This window comes from Lepus europaeus, chromosome 11 (genome assembly GCF_033115175.1).
Source record: "Lepus europaeus isolate LE1 chromosome 11, mLepTim1.pri, whole genome shotgun sequence".
NCBI classification, from domain to species: domain Eukaryota; kingdom Metazoa; phylum Chordata; class Mammalia; order Lagomorpha; family Leporidae; genus Lepus; species Lepus europaeus.
In genome coordinates this window covers 25547012-25571594 of record NC_084837.1, presented here as the reverse complement: position 1 = coordinate 25571594, position 24583 = coordinate 25547012, and the positions used below count along the sequence as shown (strand labels likewise).

Sequence of the window (24583 nt, the reverse complement as noted above, 5' to 3'; positions counted from 1 at the left end):
ACTTCGTCACAGGACCCTGCATTCTGCAGCCTCTGATGAGCAACGGAGCCGCTTCCGACAGGGGCAGCTCCAGGCAGCGGGGCCCCAGGAGCTGAAAGAATTAACACAGGCTCCAGCTCTCCCAAGCACCACCAGGGAGGCTTGCTGTGCGCCAGGGCCTTTTCTCTTCAAACGGACCCCCTACGGGAGACACTAAGATCCTATCCACAACCGACCCTCTAAGGCGGGTAAGAAACCCGCCCAGGGCAGAAGAGTAAGCCGAGGGGCTGTGGCCAACGCCACACTCGCTCTTGACCTCTGTTCAACACCGCCTGACCTCGCGCCCAGAAATGCAACAGACGAACCCTGCAGGTTGCCCGCTCCTGGCTTTCGAGGCCGGAGCTCCACACAGGATCCCGACCTCCTCACGCCTGGGACAGGGAAGTAGGAGTAGGGGCCCAGGTCTGGCACAGGGCACCTCGGAGACAAGCAACAGCAGCGAAGGCGGCGAGGGCGGGCCGCCGGCCACTCACCTGGTGCTGGCGCTACGGTCACCTCTGCACAGCGACCAGGGCCTCCGCCACGCTGGCCCGCACGCCCTGGGGAAGCCCCCGCGGAGAGCCCCGCGGGCCCCTCTGCAGGGCCCCCCTAGATACCGCAGCGCCGCCACCATCGCCTGAGCCCCCTCCTCTCCCTCAGCCTGAACTCCAGTCGGCTCCCGGGCGTGCTCTCTCTGGCTCCGCCCCTCAAGCAGGGACCAATGAGGGTTGCGCCTTTGGCCCACGTGGGAAGGCGCCGGTGGCCAATAGGCGCGCGCAGCGGAGGGCGCGGGGCAGGCCGGCGCCGTAGACGCCGGGGACGGTGGCTCGCTGGTTCTCTCCGACGCTGTGAGTAGCGGAGCTAGGCCGCGAGCGGGGCGGGGTCGGCCGGCGGTGGTGGGCACACCTCTGGCCGTCCCTTCTCGCGGTGCTGAGCTGACTGAAAACCTGGCCCGCCGGGTCGCGCGCCACCGACCCTCCCCGCCGAGCGGGGGAAAGTCTGGACGCGATTTCGGTGAAAACTCTTGGGCGCGTCCAGCGGCTTCCCCTTCCCCGCTCGGCCTGCCCCCTGCGGGCAGCTGGCGGCCCAAGGCCGGACATAGCCCGGCCCACACCGAACCCAGGGTCCACCCAACAGGGGCGCCCCGGCTGGAGGGAGGCCCCTGTGGACTTTTATGAGGTCACTGGCGTCGGCTCAATCAGTGACTGATTCTCGTAAATACTCAGCTCGGGGCGGGGCGCTGGGACTGGATGGACAGACAGCTCGGGCTAGCAGCGTTCATCCGTCTGTGCCTTTTCTGAAATCCTGGGCCAACCTACAGTTGTAAATTCACCGTGTGCAGGTCGGCTCACCTCTGTTTCCTTACCTGTAATGTGCAGGTGATGAGCTACATAGGCTCTAAGGCACTTTCTTACTAAAAATGTGTGGTTCTCTGTCTCCGTGCCAGGTTTTGTTTTTGTTTTTGTTTTTGTGCCAGTTTAACACCAGTTTTCGGTGCTCGCTGGCAGTTTAGAGTCCACGCAGCTGCACAGATCATGCATAGGGTAGCGACGGCTCTGGCCAGAAGGGCTTGACTTGCCTGGTCGGGTCGCTAACAGGGTGGCTCTGGGAAGCCGGTTCACCTCTGTCTAGGACTGTCCGCAGGTCCTCAGTGAGCTGGACACACACACACACCCAAGCAGATGACAGGAGCCTGAGGCTTCCCGGGTCCTGAGCCAAGTGAAGAATTAGATAACCCACAGCTGTTCACTACCAGAACAGCGTACTTGATTTTTTTTGGTGAGAACAATGTAGCATGTTGCCTGCTTGTTCCATCAAGGTTGGAAAAAAAAAAAATGTTGCAAACATTCAACTTTTTGAGATGGTTGTATATTCTCGTACAGTTGTTAACAATAGAGATCCTGTGTATTTTTCACTCTGTCTCCCCATCTTACAGAACTGGAGTATAATATCAACCAGGCTCTCGACGTTGGCAGAATCCATTGATTTTACTCAGCTTTTCTGAGTTTAGCATTTCTGTGTGCACCATTAGATTACGTGTTGCCACGTATGTAGACTGTGGTGTACATCACCAAGGTCCCAATACAGCAGTTTCATCACTACAAGGGTCTCTCCCACTGCCCTTTGATAAGCACAGCTACCCCTTGCAGCTTGGCCCCCATCTGCCCGTCTAAAATGTTGTCATTTCAAGAATGTTGCAGAAATGTAATTGTACAGTATATAGCTTTCAGGGATTAGCATTTTCAGTCAACTAATCCCTTGAGATCCATCCAAATTTTTGCATGTATTCATAGCAATGGTCCATTCCTTTTTATGGACTACATTCCATAATGTGAATATACTGCAGGATGTTTAATCATTTGCCCATTGAAATATATTTTGAATTGATTCCATTTTTCAGGTGTTAGAATAATGCTATTATGAGCGTTAATGTGTAACTTTGTGTGAACTGGTGTTTTGTTTTTCTAGGGTGAGTCCCAAGAATCAAATTGCTGGGTTATATGGTAAGTGTGTTTAATTTTTTAAAAAATACTTTTAAAAAGTATATTTATTTGTTTGTTTGAAAGGCAGAGTTACACAGAGAGAGGGAGAAACAGAGAAGAGAGAGATCTTCCATCTGCTGGTTCACTCCAAAAAGCCAAGTTGGCCAGGGCTTGGCCAGATCAAAGCCATAAGCCTGGAACTCCATCTAGGTCTTCCACGTGGATGGCAAGGGCCCAGGCACCGGAGCCATGTTCCACTGCTTTCTCAGGCACATTAATAAGGAGCCAGGGGCCCAGTGCTGTGGCGCAATAGGTTAATCCTCTGCTGTGGCACCGATTCTAATCCCAGCTGCTCCTCTTCCAATCCAGTTCTCTGCTATAGCCTGGGAAAGCAGTGGAAGATGGCTCAAGTCCTTGGGCCCCTGCACCCGCGGGGGAGACCTGAAGGAAGCTCCTGGCTCCTGGCTTCAGATCAGCTCAGTTCAGCTCAGCTCCAGCCATTGTGGTCATTTGGGGAGTGAACTAGTGGATGGAAGACCTCTCTGTCTCTCCCTCTCACTGTCTGTAACTCTACCTCTCAAGTAAATAATTAAAATCTTAAAAAAATAAAATAAAATAGGGAGCTGGATTGGAATTGATGCAGCCATGACTCAAACCAGGGCTCATACGAGATGTGGCTTAACCACCTTCTGAACACAGTATGTATTTAGTTTGTAAGAAGCTGCCTGACTTTTCCACAGTGGCTGTACTATTTTATATTCCCACCAGCAATGTTTGAAGTACTTCTCATTTTCAATAACATCAAGGTGTTTTAACCATTCTGGTAGGTATAAAGTAGACATCATTGGTTTTTAGCTTACACAGGATACAGTTGATCTGATACTAGATTGAATACATAATTACATACTTTAGGGGCTGTGATCAGATTTTTGTCATGATTTTTAAGAATTATCAAGTGACTTTGAGCATGTGTTTCCTTGCTTAGCAAGGGGGAAATGACTCAGAGTACACATGATCTTTTTGTACAAATTGCTCTGCTTGACTCCCTCTCCAAGGTTTGACTGTACAGTAGCTTGTGTGAAATAATTTCAAATCAAAATCTTACCTGGCATGCATACACCGTGTCAGGTCTGTGGCTAGAGACATTCATATTTCTGATACACTCTTCCCACTTCAGGTTCACTGTCTTCCAGGGAAGTCCAGAACCTATGAGTAGTTCAATGAGTGCCGTGTGATGTTGATATAATTAACTGCTCCTGAGGCCTTTGCTTCCAGTTTCTAGTGGACTTTTCTGTTGGTCTGTCCTCGGGGATTGCACATACCTTGGGAATGTGAATTAGAATCAGTAATTGATGATTTATAGTGGAATAGTTTTGTAATGAGGGAAAAACCTCCCCTATTGTGATTGCTTTACACTCCTCTGCCCACAATGTATGGCCTCAAAAGCTGTTTTTTTTTTTTTTTTTTTGACCACCAAGTTAACTGTCACTTTGAGTAGCCTAACTAATTGTACTGAATATGTAAAATCAAAACTTATACTTTATTGAAAATTTATTTTCACTCACCTTTTTTTTAATTTTTATTATTTTATTTTTTTGACAGGCAGAGTGGATAGTGAGAGAGAGAGACAGAGAGAAAGGTCTTCTTTTTGCCTCTGGTTCACCCTCCAATGGCCACTGCGGCCTGTGCATCGCGCTGATCCGAAGCCAGGAGCCAGGTGCTTCTCCTGGTCTCCCATGCGGGTGCAGGGCCCAAACACTTGGACCATCCTCCACTGCACTCCCTGGCCACAGCAGAGAGCTGGCCTGGAAGAGGGGCAACCGGGATAGAATCTGGCGCCCCAACCGGGACTAGAACCCGGTGTGCCGGCGCCGCAAGGCGGAGTCACTCACCTTTTTTTAATTAAAGAGAACAGATTTCATGTAGTTCATAGATAAAATTCTAAAGAATATAATGATGGGGCTGGTGTTGTGACATAGTGGGTAAAGCCACCACCTGTGGCACCAGCATCCCTTATGGGCATAGGTTCAAGTCCTGGCTGCTCCCCTTCCAGTCCAGCTCCCTGCTAATGATCCTGGGGAAGGAGTGGAAGATGGCCCAAGTACTTGGGCCCCTGAACCCACATGGGAGACTGGTATGAAGCTTCTGGCTCCTGGCTTCTATCTGGCCCAGCCCTGGCCATTGTGGCCATTTGAGGAGTGAACCAGCAGATGGAAGATTTCTCTCTGTGTGTGTGTGTGTGTGTCTGCAACTCTGATTTTCAAATCTTTTTAAAAATAATACAATGGTAAGAACTTCTACTTTAAAAATTACTGTTGTTATGCAATCCTAAAACTCTAGGTCAAATCTACAGAAAAAACACTTTGTAAATATCCTATTTTGAGTAACACATTAGCAATCTGGCCTCCTCTAAGTTACAAACATAATTGCAACTTTTAGAAACACTGTTACACACTCATGGCTATAGGCCAAGTTCTGATTGGAATGTTTGCTTTGGTTTTTGTTTTCATAATTTGAATTCCTGGGTTATTTATGGCAGCAGCAATTTAGTAGTGGCTGTTTCCTAACTGCTTTTGACCAGCTTCTTTTAATTTGCCAGAGCAAATTCAACAACTCACCACTAGAGGTCTCCTCATTCCCAGTGGTGGTGCTTGGACTCAAGCAAAGAAAACAGGAATTCCAAAATTGCTTGGCCAAGTTGCTGTTCTCTGTAACTCTGCCTTTCAAATAAATAAATAAATCTTTAAAAAAAAGAAAATGTAAAAATATCCTAATCTTTTTAAACCTTTATTGCCAAATATAAATTTAATTTTCATCTATAATTTATTTCAAATGTAATATCTAGGTTTTTTTTATAGATCACAGCTGAAATTTGGCCTTCTCTTTAAGCCAAAAGATGGGCCAAAATTAATCAAGTGAAATTATTTAATTTTCAAAGACCACAATTTACTTGCTGAATAAGCTCCTCTGATTCACCTTTCTTGGTGGAAATGTGTCAACCATTGCAGACTATTAACAAATATTTATTAAGTTTTTACATTATGTTGAAACAAATGGAAATGAATAAAATGTTTCCTTGTTTCCTTTTGCTCTGCATACTTTTTGGCTTTCCAATGGGAAACTCTTGTGTGTGTGTTTTTGTTTGTTTGTTTGTTTGTTTTAAGATTTATTTATTTGAAAGACAAGAGTTACAGAGAGAGATAGAGCCAGAGAGAGAGAGAGAGAGAGAGATCTTCCATTTGCTGGTTCACTCCCCAGATGACCATAGTGGCCAGAGCTGAGCTGATCCAAAGCCAGGAGCCAGGAGCTTCCTTTGGGTCTCCCACGTTGGTGCAGAGGCCCAAGGCCTTGGGCCATCTTCTACTGCTTTCCCAGGCCATATCAGAGAGCTGGATCGGAAATGGAGCAGCCAAGACTAGAACTGGTGCCCATTGGGATGCTGGCACTGCAGGCTGGGGCTTTAACCCACTGCACCACAGTGCTGGGCCCCCACAATGGGAAACTTTTAATCATTGCCTCAGAAGAGCCCTCTACTATGAAGCCTTCCCCTTACTCCCTTCTTTGATCTCACGTGGCCTTTGTTCTGACCTCTATTAAGACACCATGTGGCTGGCCGCCACTAGGCTCACTAGGCTAATCCTCCGCACCCAGGTTCTAGTCCCGGTTGGGGCACCGGATTCTATCCCGGTTGCCCCTCTTCCAGGCCAGCTCTCTGCTATGGCCCGGGAAGGCAGTGGAGGATGGCCCAGGTCCTTGGGCCCTGTACCCGCATGGGAGACCAGGAGAAGCACCTGGCTCCTGGCTTCAGATCGGCTCAGCACCGAAACATGCCGGCCACAGCGGCCATTGGAGGGTGAACCAACGGAAAAAGGAAGACCTTTCTCTCTGTCTCTCTCTCTCACTGTCTAACTCTGCCTGTCAAAAAAAAAAAAAAAAAAAAAAAGACACCATGTGGCATTCATTCATTTCCATGGCGTCTGTTGTCTTCACTATTCAGTACGTTCTGTGAGGACAGCAATCATATTTTTCTAAGTGTCTCTCATGTTGTGCTTGTTTATGTGTATGTGTGTGTTACCATTATTTCTTTTCAACTAAGTACATTATTTAATACATGGACACGTATTACGTGAATCGGTGCAGAGTAAATGGCCATGGCATTTGAGTAGGGTCTTGAAGTTGGGGAAGGTTTCCACAGGGAGGATAGGTGGGGATGGAGTGGTAAATTGAGGTAACAGCCTGAATAGCAGCTAGGAAGGTCCAGACTGATAAACGAGTTTGGTAACCAGTGCAGTGTTAGGGGCAGGCACAGTTTGAGAGAGCTTAACAAAAAACTGGAAAGGTTGAGAGAGTGAGAGGAGGTAGCAGGGGAGAGATTTGCCGCAATGAAGACAGAATGCTGGTGGAAAAGGGATGAAGGAGGGTGTAGGAGACCCCCTGGGTCCTGTCCTCGAGCGTCACCCCTCACTGTTACCCCCTGGGTCCTGTCCTCGAGCGTCACCCCTCACTGTTACCCCCTGGGTCCTGTCCTCGAGTGTCACCCCTCACTGTTACCCCCTGGGTCCTGTTCTCAAGCGTCACCCCTCACTGTTACCCCCTGGGTCCTGTCCTCGAGCGTCACCCCTCACTGTTACCCCCTGGGTCCTGTCCTCGAGTGTCACCCCTCACTGTTACCCCCTGGGTCCTGTTCTCGAGCGTCACCCCTCACTGTTACCCCCTGGGTCCTGTCCTCGAGCGTCACCCCTCACTGTTACCCCCTGGGTCCTGTCCCCGAGCGTCACCCCTCACTGTTACCCCCTGGGTCCTGTCCTCGAGCGTCACCCCTCACTGTTACCCCCTGGGTCCTGTCCTCGAGCGTCACCCCTCACTGTTCTACAGCCTAGCTCGGTTTGTCCTAGTTCCAGAGTGGTTCCCTTGCAGGTGTCTTTCTAGCCCTTTCCTTCCTCTTGAGCTTGAACTATCCAGTGATTGAGAAATGGGCCCTGGACTGGTGAGAGAGAGAATTGGAGTGTTTCAGCACTCCACCAATTAGCTGTGAAACATATGTATGTGTTAATACTCACCTTGTTCCAGGAAGGATTTAGGGTGTCAGCAAGTTACTTAATACTGGGGCTTTGGTTTCCTCATCTCTAAAAGGGGGATTTGGTCCCAGTGATCTAAATTCCTCCCAGTGCTAACATTTTACGACTCTGATTCCAAGGATTTGTTGGTCTTCTCCACTTAGAAGTCCTGCCAATATCTTACTGAGAATATGAAAAGCTGGCAGAAAGTAAAACTAAACCCACAACCTTGATGGTAATTTTTCCTGTTACAGCATCACTATCCTAACAGTGACCCCGAAACAAAACTTGGTGTCATTGTCAACTCCTCTGGTCCCTGCCCCAAACATCTCAGTCATGGGGAATGTACCCAGCAATGTCGTTCCCCTCCTTTCCTAACTAGTCCCTTACCTTTGGCCACATGAGACTGAAGCCCTTACTGCTGTCTCTCCCATCCTATTAACTCTCAATCTTGCTGCTGCTGATTAAATTTCCTTCTGATTTTTTAAAAAAGATTTATTTATTTTTATCTAAAAGGGAGAGTTAGAGAGAGGGAGAGACAGAGAGCTTTCATCCTTTGGTTCACTCCCCAGATGGCTTTAATGGCCTGGGCTAGGCCAGGCCAAAGCCAAGAGCTTCCTCTGGGTCTCCCATGTGAATAGCAGGGGTCCAAAAACTTGGGGCTTCTTCCTCTGCTTTCCCAGGGTCATTAGCAAGGAGTTGGATAGGAAGTGGAGCAGCCAGGACTGGAACCCTGGCACTCCTATGAGATGCTGGCATCATCACAGATATTGCCACAATATCAGCCCCTGCTAATTTTCCTAAAGCACAGCTCTAATAATACCAGTGCTGTGTTCTGTTACCTTAGTGACTCCCAGATGCCAGCAGAACACATACCAAATGGCCTGGCTGAGCACCTGAGGCCCTCCCTGGCCTGACAGCATGTTGCCTGTTCTTCTCATGACCCCCATGCTAACCAACCTGAACAGCAACCTGCTGTAAATGATCCTGCCTCAGCTCATTACCTGGCATAGTTTCCTGGTACCTGTGTCTCTTGAAATCCTGTCTTTATGGCAGCTCTTTTGAAATCCTCTCTTCCTTATTTTAACTCCCTGATTCGGTTGTCATTTATTTGAACTACTCAGTGACTTGTTGTGGGCCACTGTGCCCTGCGTATTAAACTGGCAGCTCCTCAGGGGGCAGAAGCCAGGTTTCATTTGTGTTCCCCCCACACACACCTGGCACGCTCCTGGAGAAACACTAATTGGAATAAATCAGATTGAGACCTAGATCAAAACTCACTGTCTCAACCCAGGTTATAGATTTCTGCAGCTGGAAATCATCTGAGCAAATCATCACCTTTTACATGTAAGAAAGCCCAGGGTCAGAGGTGAGGCCACTCGGCCCCTCCCACCCCTCCCGAGTGCTCTGTTAATACTGCTCTGGTGACACCCTGTGCAGCCTTGTCACGGATCCATTTTCATGTGTCCTTCCTCTCCCTGGTGTAAGCATCTTCACCTCAACACATTAGGCAACTTTAGTTTGTCATTTTGACGCTGCTAGTGTAGACTGGGGATAGAGCCGGCTGGTTTCATCTCACTTGTAGTGCCACTGCCTGCATGAACACTAGGTGGCCACACTGCAGACACAACTCCAGTTGAAGTTTAAACAGTGGAACTCAATGTTAACCCTGGAAAGAATCTTAGACACCATCCAGTCCAACCACTTGTTGGCAGCAAAAGCCCCTATCCCCAAGAAGCAGAGACAGGAGCGCCTTGGTAATTGCTGAGTAGCCAGTGTGTTTTCAGCTTTGCTGGCACAGAAGTATTGACCATGAGGTTATGAAGTGAGTAGGCAGGGACTCTGACTGGCCGTCAGTGATCTAATGTGAGTTCTGTTTTGCATATCTAGATCAAATGATGCTGTTGCAAAAAATCCCCCAGCAACTGTGCGGCTTAAAGAAATGCCCATGGTCATGTGATTCCAGATACTTCTGGGGCTGGTTGAATGCAGTATTTAATAAGTAAGTTACTCTAAGGTGAAGAAAGGTGGGTTTGTTACAGCTAAGGAGTTCCCGTAGCTTTCTCTAATTCTTTGTTTTTTTTTAATCAAATAGTTTTTGAATAATGTGTGCAGTATGACCCAAATTTTGTATATAGACAAACCATACATGTGCACATAGAGGGGAAAAAGACCAGAAAAAATAGATTACAAAATAACTGTGGTTGTAGGATTTCACTGTTTTTTCTTATTTGTCCTTTGGATGTCTTTAGTTGTCAAAAATGAGTATGTATTACTTTTGAAATCAGGAAAATGTAATAAATGTCATTTAAAAATATTCTTTGGCTTCTTAAGATATCCTTTCGAATGATATCAAGGGAACTTAAGTTGTTAAAACATCAGTAGGTAGCATGCTTAGAAGTGTTTTGAAACTGATCTTGTTTAATATATCATTATGATCACTAACTAGAGAAAAAGGCACGTGTAGAAAGTTATAAATATCACTGCTGAGATTAATTTGGAAATGGGTTCAGAACATTTCCTTCTTTATCCTTTTATCATTTATACCAGTGCTAACCCAGTGTTATCATTCATTTCATACATAGTGCTGAGTGTCTCTGGTGTCAGACTCTGTGTTACACATGAATGAGTGAAGGCTCCTGTGTGCCTGAAAAACTCGTGTAAAAAATAATATGCCTTGACAGAGTTCAGTTGGAAACACAAAAGCAAAAAATGAGCACATAGAGCTGCAGTATGGGGTTTGGTTTTGATATACTTACCTCTCTCCTCAGTCGTTTGAAATGAAAAGTTGTTGCTGTTTTGTGTTCATATTGGCGAGTATCTAAGACACCAGTGATTATAGTCGAAGTGAGCTTCATTTGTTCTCAACAGAGTGGATCATGACCGCATCAAGGATGTCGGCCCCAACAGGGCTGCGTCTGAGTGGCTGCTGCGCTGTGGGGCCACCGTGCGCTACCACGGCCAGGAGAGGTGGCAGAAGGACTACAACAACCTCCCAACAGGCCCTCTGGACAAATACAAGATTCAAGCCATCGATGCCACTGACTCCTGCATCATGAACATTGGATTTGATCACCTGGGTAACTACCCTGTCATTTTGCTCATAGCTCCTAGCGAGTTCTTGTGACTCACTATTACAGTCATAGGCAGGTGCTTTCAGCCCAGTTCAGTAAAATCAAGTTTGTTCTTCCCAGGTTATTTTCAAATTAAGAAGAGGTTACAAACACCTTTTCCCTCACCCAACTAAGCTTGTTTCTGGACGCCTTTATTTGTTAAACTATCTTTGTCCAAAATCTTGCCACTGAGAAGCCCTCAGTAATTGTATCCAGTTATTCCCCTGCTTGTGTGGGCATTTCTTTCTCCAGTGCAGGGCTGTGCCTGCCCAGCGGCTCTGTGCTCAGCACTACCTGTGCAGTGAACACATCGTTCGGCTCAGAGGGTGAGCAGTCATCCCAGTATTCATGGGACTGGGACGCTTCCCAGAATTGAGGACTTCACCCCTGGAATCAGGACAGTCCTGGGCAGACTGAAGCAGTCTTCTTACTGATAAATTAGATTCTTAAGCGGTGCTTTCTCTCCCCGCAGAGGGCCTAGAGCATGTTGAAAAAATCAGGCTGTGCAAGTGTCATTACATCGAGGATGACTGTTTGAAGAGGCTTGGTCAACTTGAAAAATTACAGAAAAGCTTATTGGAAATGGAGATAATTTCCTGTGGGAATGTCACAGACAAAGGCATCATTGCTTTGTGTCATTTAAGGTAGGAGGTCAAAGCTAAAATGCAACCTTGACAATGATATTAAGGCGAGTGAATAATCAGAATTTAAAATAGTTGATAGATGGTGTCTTCTTTTAGGTTTTGAAAAAGATAATTTAAGAAAATAATTTCAGTTTTACCTTAAGGTTTTAAAGCCTAAAGAGGGTTTTTTTTAAATTAAATGTATATACAGCACCTAGAATCATGCCTGCCACCATAAGCCCTCAATAAGCATTAGCTGTTAGGCTTCCTCTCCATCTTTTAAAGTCATTTTCCTCATGTTTTTGGAATTTCCTGACATTTATTAGCAGTAACTGGATAATTGTTTGAGGTGAAAAAGAACCTTGAGATACTCACGAGTCTCTGGAGCCTTTGACACTGCCCGACGCTGTAAGAAGTTTCATTAGTAGGCATCTCTTGGTTAGGAAAGCTGCCATACATCCCTTCTGCTGCCAGCCAGACCTGTGCCACAGCCGAGAGCATGTTACTCAGTTCCAAATGTGAAAGCAGATTTCCAACAAGGAATGTTTAATTCTAAAATTGCAGGAATCTGGGTCTTATCAGAATGATGAAGAATACACTTGTGTAATCAAATCCCATCATTCAAATTCTGACTCCAGTTAATATGGGTCTGCTTTAATGTAATGAAAGGATCTGCCAATAACCTGAGCATCACAGGAAGCCTAAGAATTTTAAACATTGAGATCAAAAATACAAGATTGTTCATCTCTTACATTAATTGAGGCTTCCGAGTTTCATCTTCCAATAGAAATGAGTAATTTTAAGGACTTTCCCACTTTTTTTCCTCTTTTTGGGTTGATTCACTTAATTCACATGTAAAGGACATCTTTGGCATCTCATAAATATTTGCACACGTGAGAGTACTTCAAAACGTTCATGGAAAATGGAATTAGAAGATGTTTATTTTGGTACAAAATATTTCTTGAAATGCATACATATGAAGGGTCTTCAAAAAGTTCATGAATATGTATAATATAAAAAATTATATGTGGTTTTCAAACTTTTTTTTTACTCTAAGACCACTGTTCTAAAAGACTTTCTGAAGGTATAGGGCGATAACACATTATCTAGTTTTTCCTGAAAGTAACAACTTTATTTGAATTCTATAAAAGTCAAGGCCACATTGACCTTTTTTTCCTTCCATTTTTATAGAAACCTCAAGTATTTGCTGTTAAGTGATCTTCCTGGAGTCAGAGAAAAAGAAAATCTTGTCCAAGCCTTTAAGACCGCACTGCCTTCTCTGCAACTAGAACTGCACTTGAAGTAAAAGAGTAGTGGCCAGTAAGTGTCTTCTGTTAGTATAAAGGATCATTTCAAATCGGTGATCCTAAACAACAACACATATTATATGATCATTCACAGAAGGATAAAGAAGTCTTATCATGGCACTGTAGAAATGGAGAGTCTACATCGAAGGAACTAGTTGGATGTGACTCACTAAAGCTACTCTGTTGAAAGTGAGACTTGAATACAATAAATCATGTTAATAAAGATGCAAATTAGGTAGCATTTAAGTTGTAAGATTCAGTATTTAATATAAATACCCATATAAATATCTTCTCATGTAGATAGATTCGTCAAAGTGATCAGGGAGCATAACATGGATATCTATTTATTATAATTAATTTGTATTATATTTTACTTTACAATTGTTGAAGCATGTTATTGTAAGTGCACAATCATGATGAACTAAAACCCAGATTACAGATTGATGAATTAATTGATTAAGGTTGTTGAGGCCTTCATTTTATATGGCTTCCCACGGTCTGCATGCTTTTCTCATGATCCTGCATCTCTGTGTTCTTAATAGCATATCGACTTGATCAGACTAAATGCTTCCTAATCTATTTTATAAGCTTAGGTTAGTTTTTTTTTTTTTATGAAAATTGGACAGAGATAACTTGCCTTAATTCATATAGTGCTGCTGATGACAACAGAACAGAGGAAATACTGTTAAAGACCAGCAGGCTAAGCTTTTCTCTTAGAAAATAATTTCATAGTAAACACCATAATGCAGTTTTCAAGCAGAAAGATGAGTTTTAGTTGTTTTTGGAAACCAGCTTATGTAAATAATACATAGCATAAATGATATATACTGTTTACTAATATAATTGCCACTATCAGTGAAATCCATTGGGAAACAGAAAATAGAAAGGATGGAGAATGGTGTCATGTGATACATTGTGATTCGATGCTGAAGAAAAGCATTATAGATACGGTTAAACTGAGCATGAGCTGACTAGACGCATCAGAGAAAACAGCTCTCTTTGTCGAGGTGGGTTCACTGCCATGTGCTGACATAACTGATTCGCCATGATTTGTGCACAGCTGCATTTCGATTCTGAATGATTTTCTGTGAAACTACCGGGTGAATTGGGCAGTTATAGTCATCTGCCTCTGTAAAAAAAAAAAAAAAAAAAAAAGACAAAAATGTTAACTCTTTGTAGCATCTGGGTGTTCTTCCCTGTCATTGGAATCAAGGTGGCATAGCCGGAACTGAATAACACAGGGACTATTCCTTAACCCACTCTTAGGTCTATGCAAGAAACTACAGGAATTAGGAAGCCTTAGGATGTCATTAAACCGGTTGGGTAACCAAAATTATTGGACAGATACCAGGATGTAGTGGATTGCTCAGCAATAAGTGAATAGGTCAGGTGCTGTCATGAAGAAAATGAGCACAGAAAGAAAATTAGGGTGCAGAAGAAATGTTCTGAAGGTACAATAAAATACAACTTTGAAACTATGGCTGAGAACTACAAGGAAACAGTGGCAGCATACACAGAAGAAACAGTATTGAGCTGTAAGAAACAGACATGGAGCTACATGTTGCCCTGTGTCCATAGAACAAGGATGAAAAAGCTTATGGGTTAGGAGCAGTTGGCCAAATCAAAGCTACTTACATGTCATCAACTTCAGTCTTACTGTACAAGGCTAGGAATCCTCAATGTCCTCAATAATGTCATTTTAAACTAACTTATTATTTGTAATATATTACTTGTTAGGTAAGATATACATACACATATGTGTGTGTATGTGTGTGTGTGCATAAAAATGTAAAAAGATGTTTCAGGGAAAACATCGATTTACAAGCTAACAACTTTCATGACTCGAGTTAAAAGCTCAGAAGCAGTTCCTTCCAAAACCCTGATCAGTATATACAGTTCTCCCTGTAGATCTATCTCCAAGTGTGAGGCTGAGCTGGAGAAAATGAAGTAGTATTCATTTTCAGGCTGACAGGTTCAGTTCCTGCAAAGCCTGTAGGACTTGTTCTACTCCTTGACCACCTTGGGCAGCAGCCAAGCTTCATGCATTGTTTGCGAAGAGAAACGGGTCAGCAAGAACATATGGATTCCAGTAAGTCCATCCCATCTGCAGTCTGACCAAGAGGCAGTCTTCACTGAAGGGAAAGGCAAAAGTCTAGTAGCAGCGCATCAGCATGGCTTTAAAACTTTCAGCAATGGACTATGAAGTCTTTATGATAATCCATGTGATTTTAAATATTTTGAACTTAAATATCCTCAAAAATTGTTTTTAAATATCAAAATCAAGAGAGAGAACAAACAGGAAATGGAATTTTAAACATTTTGATTTTAGGAACTAAAACTATCCTTAAATATGATGTTGAGACAATTTGAAAGGGGGGTGTGATCAGACTCAAGGCGCCAGAGTGCTGCAGACACACATATGGGCATTCTGTAACCCATTTTTCCCCTGGGGCATGTGGTCTAACTGAAACAGAAATCTTTGACATCATCTAATTTTGCCAGTAGCATAGGCAGTAGATACAGTTTATACTCCATCCATAAACTTGACTGCTTAGATAAACAAAGACAAAAGTACAATTCCAAACAAGTCTTTCTTTTCTCTTCTGGACACTACAGTCAGGCATGGAAGACTGGGTCTGGAATCTCCCTTCATTCCTTGCCAAGAGGCCTCCCAGTTATTGGCTTGTGTTTTCTCCTGGTGTGTTCCCAACATTGTAATTGTTTTCAGTCAGATGCGTAACATTTCTTTTCAAATAACTGATCCATTCCGTTGGCATCAATCCCCTAGCTCCTTAGATGTTTGGGAAACGGTAGTCCAGCTTCTTCGTATTACAGTAGTACTTCTTGTTATCCAGAGCAGGAAGGATGCTGCTGCTCGTGAGCTGGGGTAAGTACTGCAGCTGGAAATACAAAACAGTTTTTACTAACTTTAAATCAAACAGTTGAATCCTTTAGGACTTAAAAGCAATACTTCAACTAGTGAGGTTCTCCTCCCCAGTTCTTTTTAAAAGTTATTTGAAAGGCAGAGTTACAGAGGGAGAGAGAGAGAGAAGGATCTTCCATCTGCTAATTCACTTATTCCTAATGGCTGCATCAGCCAGGGCTGGTGAGGTAGAAGCCAGGAGTCTGGAACTCCATCCCGGTCTTTCACGTGGGTGGCAGGGGCCCAAGCACTCAGACCATCCTCCTTTGCTTTCTGAGGCACCTTAGTAGGGAACTAGATCAGAAGTGGAGCAGCTAGAACTCAAAAGAGTCCTCATATGGGATGCCAGTGTCACAGGCAGTGGCTTAACCTGCTGCACTACAATGCTGGCCCCCTTCTCCTGTTTTTTGAAGTGGAAATATTTCCATCAGGACCGTTCACAAAGTAGAAGTGACATAGGGGCTAACTGGGGTTGGGGAGTCCGTTTCTGGCCTGTTTTGCTACCTGGGTCATAGAGGGAGTAAAATAGAATCATTGTTTGCTTACTGTGGCTTGCCTGCAGCCATGCAATTCCTGCCGGGTTCCTAATGGACTCCTGGCCCTCCTCCCTCTGCCAAGCCTCATATCACCCAGATACCATTTGGTGTTAGGGAGCAATGGAGGTTACAAGTGGCAAGACTAAGGCAAGCTGATTCTTAGCCTAAGAAGCCTCTAGACACACTCAGAGGTGACCAGAAGCCAGCTCATCTTAGGTATGGTCCCAACTACAGCTCATTTGGGAGTTTTTGCCTTAGGGCAAGACAGTGACCATCAGGCTGTTTTATCAGTTTTCCCCAGTCAGGAATTTCCAAGGCTGGTCCTGTGTACGGATGCTGTTCTGTTGATAATCACTGGAAGTGCTCACTTCCTCTAGCAAATTCTGACAACTCAGGGATCAGGGAAGAAAAGCGTTCCTTTTTTGGATAAACCTGGAGTGTTACTACTGAGGGTAAACGTGATGAAAAAGAACTACAAATCCTATTTTGTTTCTCTGAAACACAAGTGTGTTGAGCTGGACTCATGCACACAGGGAACACAGGCCCCCGTGTGGCTGCAGGAAACAGCAGGGTTCAGGGAGAATAGGCTGCAGGAGGCAGATGTCCCTGGGCCCTGGTGGGGAGAGCCTGTGACCTGTCTCTTAACGCTGGACGGATGGTGTAGCTGCAAGCTACAGTTGCCACCAAGAACTCCAGCTGGGTTCCAGTGGCAGGTCTGAGAAACCGTAATCAATCAGATAACTTTTATAAAGCAGTGCACCATCTTTACCCCAGGCAGGTGCTTTCGGCTTTGTCTTAAGGTTTTCCTTGTTGGTTTGTCGTGGTCTTTGGCCAGCTCTCTTGTTTCTCGGATGCTGTCAAAGTAGGGGTGCTGCAGCAGCTGTTCACAGGTCAGCCTCTGAGCAGGGTCCATGTGCAGGCAGCCCTGGGAGAGCAGAGAAGCCCCTCTTACTACCTTAAATGGTACTGATGGAATCTTTATGTAAGTAGAAAAAACACACCTGTCGTAATTTGAGTTACTTCCACAGTCATTCCTGACTACCCACATAGATTCCACACACATAATATATGCACATACACATACATGCATACACACACGTGGTCCTTTGTGTGTACTTTGTAAAAAGCAGTGTTTCCATTTTTAAAAAGAGTACTTCACACGTGGCACAAATAAAATTCAAACTGCAGAAGCAAGTCTCTGCCACTCTAGGCCTCCCATTCCTCCTCCTAGAATCAGTTACTCTGTGTGTGTGTGTGTACATGTACACACATGCATGTCCTTCCAGAAACCCTCTATGCATCACAAGCATAGGAGTATGTGGGGAAGAAGAGGCCTAACATGCTGGCCTTTGTATTACATCATTCGTAACTGTTTTCTTTGCCTTTAAGTAGGCCATGAAACTTACTTTTTTTTTTATTATAAATGAATCAGTAGATATATAATTTTTGAAACATGCAGGACATCAATACCTTACACATCTTTTAATTAGTAATGTACCTCATTTTAAGTGAGGGTGCATTCCTAAGAATGTATATGTAAAGCAAGATGTAAAATCAAAACATGCAGCTGTACTGGGGCCTTGGCTATTTAAAAGGCTCCCATGGTTTGAAGAAGATACATTTATAAAACAAATGCCAGCCCCCTAAAACTTCTATTCTGTGTAACTTAGATTCCAAAGGCAATTTTTTAACTTTATTCAAAGTGAGAAATGCTCACAGATGTCTTCATTGTAATAGAATGTGACCCACTTTAGAAGCTGAAAATAGACTTCAAAGGAGCAGAATTCTAAAAGAAACACTTCCTCTCTCAGAGACCCCAGTAATTCAGAGACCCCACTGAGGACCACTGCCTGGGCCTCCTGGTCTGCTCAAAGCGGTGATTTTACCTTTAAGAGTCCCAGGGCAGGATGAGATATGTTTGGAAATCTTAATTCAAGGGGTTCCTGTTGAAAAACAAAACAAAACGGGGGGCGGGGGAGCTTTAAGTCACAACATGGAATCAAATTATATTTACCTCCACTGCAATTTCTTTTGAGCAGAAACATCTTCCTAACACCACCTCCACCCCACCCCGCCCCCAGCTCTCCCCCTGTGAACTCCCCATGCCTGTTTCACAAGCTCTGCCGCCCACCTAACAATTAGCTTTTCCAATACAGGTAAAAATTCTAAGTAAATACTAATGAGGGAAAAAAAACCCACCTGCTGCGAAATGGTTATTTCAGCTTTTTTGTGGCTCAGGTTAAATAACTTGTCTTTCCTAGAATAATTTCTGGCATTTATACTGACAATAGAAAAAGCAGGCCCTAATTATTGCATTTGACGTTTATATAGAGTTTCAACATAGCTTTCCCCCCACCCAGGTGAACAGATGCCCCTTGGTTTTCTGCAATAGGCTTCTGTGTCCTCCCACGAGAGCCTGCCTCTGTCCTCACCAGCCTCCTGTTGCCAGAGGCCCTGGAGCTAGCATTCAAGTCTAACCTTGGCCCACGGAGGGCTGGCTGGCTGCAGGCACAGTCACGTGCTGCAGACAGTCAGGACCAAGGCCGGGCGAAGCGGAGCCTAGCCTCCGGCACACAGGCCAGCGACACGGATGCACTTGGCCCTCTGCCACAGGCCATGTGAGGGGCGAGCCAGGACAGCTAAGCGAAACCAGCGACCACAGAGCGCTGTGCACTCGCAGCTGGTAGGGAGTGTGTGACTGACGGGCTCTTCCCAGGGCTCACAGTGGCAGTGCTGTGGTCACGTGGATGCTTACCAGCCCCCGGCCGAGTACACTCTTGTCACTGGTAAGCGTAGGACAGAAGACCGCCAGTTTTGGGAGGAAAAACAATTCCTAAAGCACATCTGCATTGGCCTCCTCCCAGCGCGGGTCCCTGCCCCCCTTCCTGCGCGCATGCCCAATCTGAGCCCTGCCGGGCTCTGCCGCTTCAGCAACTGTGGCGGTGACACCGCAGGACCCCTCGTGCCTGCTGAGCTGGATTCTCAGCCCCAGGGGTCAGGGCCTCCCGGTCAGGGTTACTGACTGCACACAGGGCCCGGCCAGATGTCCACCAGCACAGCCCCCGCAGCGCTCCTTCCTGTGTTTCTGTCAACAGGAAATCTGCTGCAGGACAACCCCTGGGACACCATGGGAAGCGTCCTACGTTCATGAATTCGGGGTTGTTTCTGAGGCATCGCGGTGGACAATCGAACCGGAAATCACTGAAGGATATTTAGTGCAGAACTGGGAATGTCCAGGTCAGGGGGGAGCCAGATGGGTCGCCTCCCACATGCCAGGTGTCATTCCTGTGTCTCTGTCCCTAATGCTGGTGCTGCAGGAGGGGACGAGGCGGGGAAGTGGAAGCGGTCACTGTGGGACAAACCAAGGGGCTGAAGGCACAGACAGGACGCGAGGACCAGGGCACATGGCGCTGGTTCCTTTCGGTTTCAAAGTACCTCCTTCGGGAGAAAACCTGGATTTCACAAGCCTTAGTTTTGCTCTGAGATGTTTTAAATGTAATGGTAATTCGTTTTGATTGAAAGAGAAACAGACTCTCACTAGATCACCCCCGAGATGCCCACAGCAGCCAGGACTGGGCCAGGCTGAAGCCGGGAGCCAGGGACTCTGTCCAGATCTCCCATAGGGGTGATGGTAGAGATGCAAGTACTTGAGTTACCACCTGCTGCTTCCCAGGATGTCCGTGAGCAGGAAGCTAGAACCCGGGGCAGAGCTTGAGGCTTGAAGCCAGGTACCCTGGTACAGGATGCAGGTATCCCAACTGGCAAGGCCAGGCGCCCACCCCAGAAATGCTTTTTATTATAATACGGCATCATTAAGAGACATTCATACATATTTTTTACAAACATGAAGAATGAAAAAACAATCACCCCACAATCCTATGAGGAGATACCTACCCGCTGTAAACAGTTGGTATCCTTGCAGCACCTTTTTTTGCACAAATGTAAAAAGCTTTGCATGATATACTATCACATTATTTTGTATTTTTATATTTAAATATAGAAATTCATGTATTATTAAATATTTATTGCAATTACATCAAATTATACATATTCTAGAACCATTTTTTTTTCATTTCATATGTTGTAAACTTCTTTCAGGAAAATGAATGAATATAAAACTAGTCACTTTGGCTACGTGATATTTCTATTGTAGTGACGTCACATAATAGACTTAATCCCCTCCTAAGGGAATGCACTAAAGGAAGTGGTTTCTGTTAAATACTGCCATAGCTCTGTGCCTTCGTCTAATGGTTTCATTGGGATAAACTGTTCAAAGTGGGTTAAGGGTGTGAACATTTAATGTTTTCCAGGTTTAAAAATGAGTGCTTTCCCCCGCTTCGGCCAAGGCGGGCGGTGCCAGAGTGTGGCTGTCCTCTAAGCTCATTGCTGTTTCTTTCTTGTGATTTGGGGGTTGTGGGGACAGTAGAGTAGGGGTCTGGAAGATACTGGGGAAGGAGTAATTAGCTTTTCCTGGGTGGACCAGGTTGCCCGGCTCTGAGCTACTTGGGTCAAGTGCTGAAAATGATAAAGAACAGGTATGGCTGGGGCCGGACAGCTCAGTATGCCTGCTCGGCAGGCTGGTGCGCCTTGGTCAGCAGCAGCCTCCAAGCCGGCAGTGAAGGCCAAGGTCTTACTGGCCAATGTGCTCCCCTTTTCTGTGAACTCAGCTGGCTCCTCCAGGGCAGGTCACTCACCAGCGCTTCAGGGTCGGGAATTTGCACCCCGCTGAAGTACTGATTGGTGCTGAAGACTTGCTGGTGCCTGGGAATGAGATCCCCTTCGGGTAAGAGAAGAGAGTAGGTGAGACGGGTTAGCAAACACAGACCTCTGTTCCCTCCACCGCAGCTGGGGCTATCTATACCCAAACCTATGGCAGCTGTCTTCATCTCTTGCTGTGTCTCTCTGCCTTTCAAATAAATAAATAATTTCTTTTAAATTGCCTAAGTCCAACAAGTGCCAATCAAAATCGTACGAACTGCATCTCTATGGGTCATGGTAACTGTAGATTGGCCTAGCAGTGAGAACAGCACCTGATCCAAAGAAAGCACTCCATCAACGGGGGGGGGGGGGGGGGGGGGGGACAGCAGGGAGGAGGTTCTAGCTGGGAGGAACTTAGTGACCAATTAGAAGTTCCATTTCCTCTGCTGCCAAGGTGCACTTAGGTGACGCAACGGCAGGAGCCTGTCTGGGACCAGTGTCGTGGCACAGCTTCGGCCTGCAGTGCTGGCATATCAGCTTAAGTCAGTTTAAGTCCGGGCTGCTCTGCTTCCCACCCAGCTCCCTGCTACTGTGCATGGGAGAGCAGCAGCAGACGGCCCAAGTGCTTGGGCTCCTGCCCCCACGTGGGAGGCCTGAATGGAGTTCCAGGCTCCTGGCTTCCGCCTGGAGCAGCTCCAACTGTTGGAGCCATTTGGGGACTGAAGCAGCTGATGGAAGATCCTTCTCTTACTGTCTTCTCCCTCTCTCTATCACTCCGCCTTCCAAATAACAAGTAAATCCATAAATAAATCTTTAGCAATGTAAAGAACAGGAGGCTTTCCATCCTCCAGGGGGCTGGGCGGAGCTCATCCCTGACAGATTTCAGTCAAGTGGGCTCAGGCTGCCCTCCCAGAAGATTCTAGGACTCTGACGCGTGGAGAGTTTTGTTCAGAGAAGGTAAGGACCTATCCAGCCAGGCTCCTCTGGGGCACACCCTGGCCCCTCCTAGAGCAGTGTGGAAAGTGGAGGCCCCCAGCCAGGGGCCTGAACGTCTTGCCACGGGACTGAGCTGGAGTTCCTACCCCAGGGTATAAAACTCTGCTTTTTTTCTGTTTTGTTTTAGAACTTTACATCTCACTCAGATCAAAAAACTGCTGCCTCATCCCCTTTGGGACAAGCGACCAAAACCAGAGGGGGCTTCAGCACCTTGTGGGAAGTGAACTGAAACTCGGGTTTACTTTCATGAAAAAATGTTTTGAAATCTCCACGTATGGGGGACTTCAAAAAGGCTGTGGAAAAAAGCTACACATGGATTTCATGTTTTTTTGGTTTTGTTTTGTTTTTTTTTTTTTTTGCACCAAAATAATTTTATGTTTTTTCCCCCCTAAGATTTATTTATTTATTTGAAATTCAGAGTTACAGAGAGACAGAGTGAGAGCTTCCATCTGCTGGTTCACTACCCAGGTGGCCGCAACAGCCAGGGCTGGGCTGATCCAAAGCCAGGAGCCGGGAGCTTCATCCAGGTCTCCCATGTGGGTAGCAGGGGCCCACACACTTGGGCCATCTTCCACTTCCCTTCGCAGGCCATTACCAGAGAGCTGGGTAGGAAGCCAGGACTTGAACCAGCGCCTGTATGGGATGCTGCGGCATCATAGGTGGCAGTTTACCCACTATGCCACAGTGCCAGCCCCAATTTGTCTTTTAATTCTCTTTTTGCATTAACTTTCCGAAATCCCTCACATATCCTCAAATGTCTTCACCCTGGACCTCAATGAGCTTCATCATGAACGTGATTCTCTGTACCTTAAAACCTTCCTGGAGTGCCAGTTCGATTCCCAGCTGCTCCAGTTCCAATCCATCTCCTGACCAATGTGCTTGGGAAGGCAGTGGAGGAGGGCCCACGCCCCTGGGAGACCTGGATGAAGCACCTGACTACTGGCTTTATCCTGGCCCAGCCCTGGCTGTTGCCGCCATCTGGGGAGTGAACCAATGGATAGATCTCTCTCTCTCTCTCTCTTTCTCTCTGTCAATGTCATTCAAATAAATAAATAAACTTTGAAAAACAAAAATACCCTCTTCCATCAGGGCTGGCAGGGTGCCCTAAAGCCACTGGAGGAAATGCAGCCAAGAAAGGCACCATGCCCCTGCAGGGGCTTCGAGGTGCCCGACCCAGCATGCAACAGAATCACGCCGTCAGCAGGTGTTTACCGCCTGCTGTGTGTGGATGCTGGCATGGGATAAGCAACAAGAAAGACACGATCTCACTGTCAGCTTTCTGTTTCTTAGGGAAGACAAGAGGACAAGGCAAGACATGGTGAGGGCAGATAAGACAGGAGCTCGTATAGAGAAGGGAAAGGATGCTTTCAGCAAGGAGATGGGCTCGCGGCCTTGCTGGTGGCAGCCACTGCCCAGGAGTCTTGCCATCCGTCCCTTGCCTGCCTTCTCCTCCCCTCCCCAGCCCAGTCCCCGACTCCAAGGGCAGAGATAAAGGAAAGGGTGATGCGGTGGGTGAGCAACACAAGATTAGAGACTTCAGATGAACCAGCCTTTCTCTCCAGCGCTGAGAGTGACGTCTTCCTCCGTGGAGTCTGAATAACCCTAACTGCTCAGGAAGCCTGGAGTTGGGGACATCCAAGCAGATTACGATCTCATAATAATTATGCAATAAAATAAACCATGATTGTTCTGATCATCAAAGTTCTTTAAAATTAACTTTTGTTTACCTGAAAGGCAGCGTGACAAGGAGAAAGAGAGGGAAACACACACACACACACAGAACTTCAATCCGCTGGTTCATTCCCCAAAAGTCTACAACAGCCCGGGCCAGGCTGAAGCCAGGAGCCTAGAATTCCATCAGATTTGCAGTGTGGGTGGCAGGGATCTAAGCACTGAGCCATCTCCAGCTGCTTCCCAGAATCTGCGGTAGTAGGAAGCTTGGATCTGGGAAGCTGGCGCTCCACTGTGCCAAACGCCTGCCCGTGACCCTTAGTTAGAGTTCAGATTGATCATGAGTTGGAGAGAATCTTGTGTCTTTGGGAAGGTTAATGAGCAGTCAAAAAGTGCTAATTATTTTTGTAAACTTTTTTTTTTTAATTATTTCTTTATTTGAGACAGACAGATGGAAAGAGAGTAAGCTCCCGTCTGCTGGTTCATGCCCCTAGGTGTCTGCAATGGCTGGGGCTGAGCCGGGCTGGGGCCAGGGACTGAGAACGCAATCCAGGTCCCCCACCTGGGCGACAGGAGCCCGGCTGCTTCAGCCTTTTGCCTGCCGGGATGCCAGAATCACGAGCTGGAGCCAAGGTGGAACTCAGGAGCCTTGATATGGTAAACAGGTTTCTTACCCAGCATCTTAACTGCTAGGCTAAACACTTGTCCCAGTTCATTTTAAAAAAATAATACTTATTTGGTATTTGAAAAGGGGGCCTTGGGGTCGTTGCTGTGGCGCAGCGGGTTGACGCCCTGGCCTGGAGCGTTGGCATCCCATATGGGTGCTGGTTCTAGTCCCAGCTGCTCCTCTTCAGATCCAGCTCTCTGCTGTGGCCTGGGAAAGCAGTAGAAGATGGCCCAAGTCCTTGGGCCCCTGCACCTGCGTGGGAGACCCGGAAGAAGCTCCTGGCTCCTGGCTTTGGATCAGCGCAGCTCCGGCCACTGCGGTCATCTGGGGAATGAACCATTGGATGGAAGACCTCTCTCTTTTCTCTCTCTCTCTTTCTCTGCCTCTCCTCTCTCTGTGTAACTCTGACTTTTAAATAAATAAATAAATCTTTAAAAAAAAGAAAAATGAAAAAAGGCCTGTGCTGTGGCACAGTGGGTTAAGCCCCCTCC

General features: G+C 46.2%; 3 protein-coding genes across 11 annotated transcripts in view; 1 reads left to right on the top strand and 2 right to left on the bottom strand.

The window, feature by feature from the left end:
* Positions 1-727, bottom strand: part of L2HGDH (L-2-hydroxyglutarate dehydrogenase) — a 56723-nt gene extending 55996 nt beyond the window's left edge. For 3 of the 5 annotated variants that reach the window (XM_062205154.1, XM_062205156.1, XM_062205157.1), the window contains exon 1: positions 513-726. In XM_062205154.1, coding sequence (XP_062061138.1) covers positions 513-652 — 140 coding nt within the window. In that variant the 5' untranslated portion in view covers positions 653-726. Of the gene's footprint in view, positions 1-512 lie in introns of all 5 variants that reach the window. The other 2 variants (XM_062205158.1, XM_062205159.1) reach the window with 2 other exon arrangements.
* A 66-nt stretch (positions 728-793) lies between these two features.
* On the top strand, positions 794-23452 carry DMAC2L (distal membrane arm assembly component 2 like). 5 transcript variants are annotated; one of them, XM_062205162.1, is made up of 7 exons: positions 794-866; positions 2488-2522; positions 9449-9560; positions 10430-10638; positions 11144-11315; positions 12486-12614; positions 21882-23452. In XM_062205162.1, exons 3-6 carry the CDS (start codon positions 9454-9456, stop codon positions 12598-12600), a joined length of 603 nt encoding a protein of 200 aa, XP_062061146.1. In that variant the 5' UTR covers positions 794-866; positions 2488-2522; positions 9449-9453; the 3' UTR covers positions 12601-12614; positions 21882-23452. The 5 variants fall into 5 exon arrangements, with proteins under 5 accessions (XP_062061146.1, XP_062061145.1, XP_062061150.1 ...); XM_062205161.1 differs by lacking the exon at positions 21882-23452 and having other exon boundaries at positions 12486-13153; XM_062205164.1 differs by lacking the exons at positions 794-866; positions 21882-23452 and adding an exon at positions 927-1032 and having other exon boundaries at positions 12486-13158.
* The window catches only part of CDKL1 (cyclin dependent kinase like 1), a 60617-nt gene continuing 49782 nt past the window's right edge, over positions 13749-24583 (bottom strand). The window contains exons 7-10 of the mRNA XM_062205160.1: positions 20755-20837; positions 17947-18003; positions 16830-16985; positions 13749-15501 (exon numbers count right to left, since the gene is read on the bottom strand). Of these exons, the coding sequence (XP_062061144.1) occupies positions 15394-15501; positions 16830-16985; positions 17947-18003; positions 20755-20837 (404 nt within the window). The 3' untranslated portion in view covers positions 13749-15393. The remainder of the gene's footprint in view (positions 15502-16829; positions 16986-17946; positions 18004-20754; positions 20838-24583) is intronic.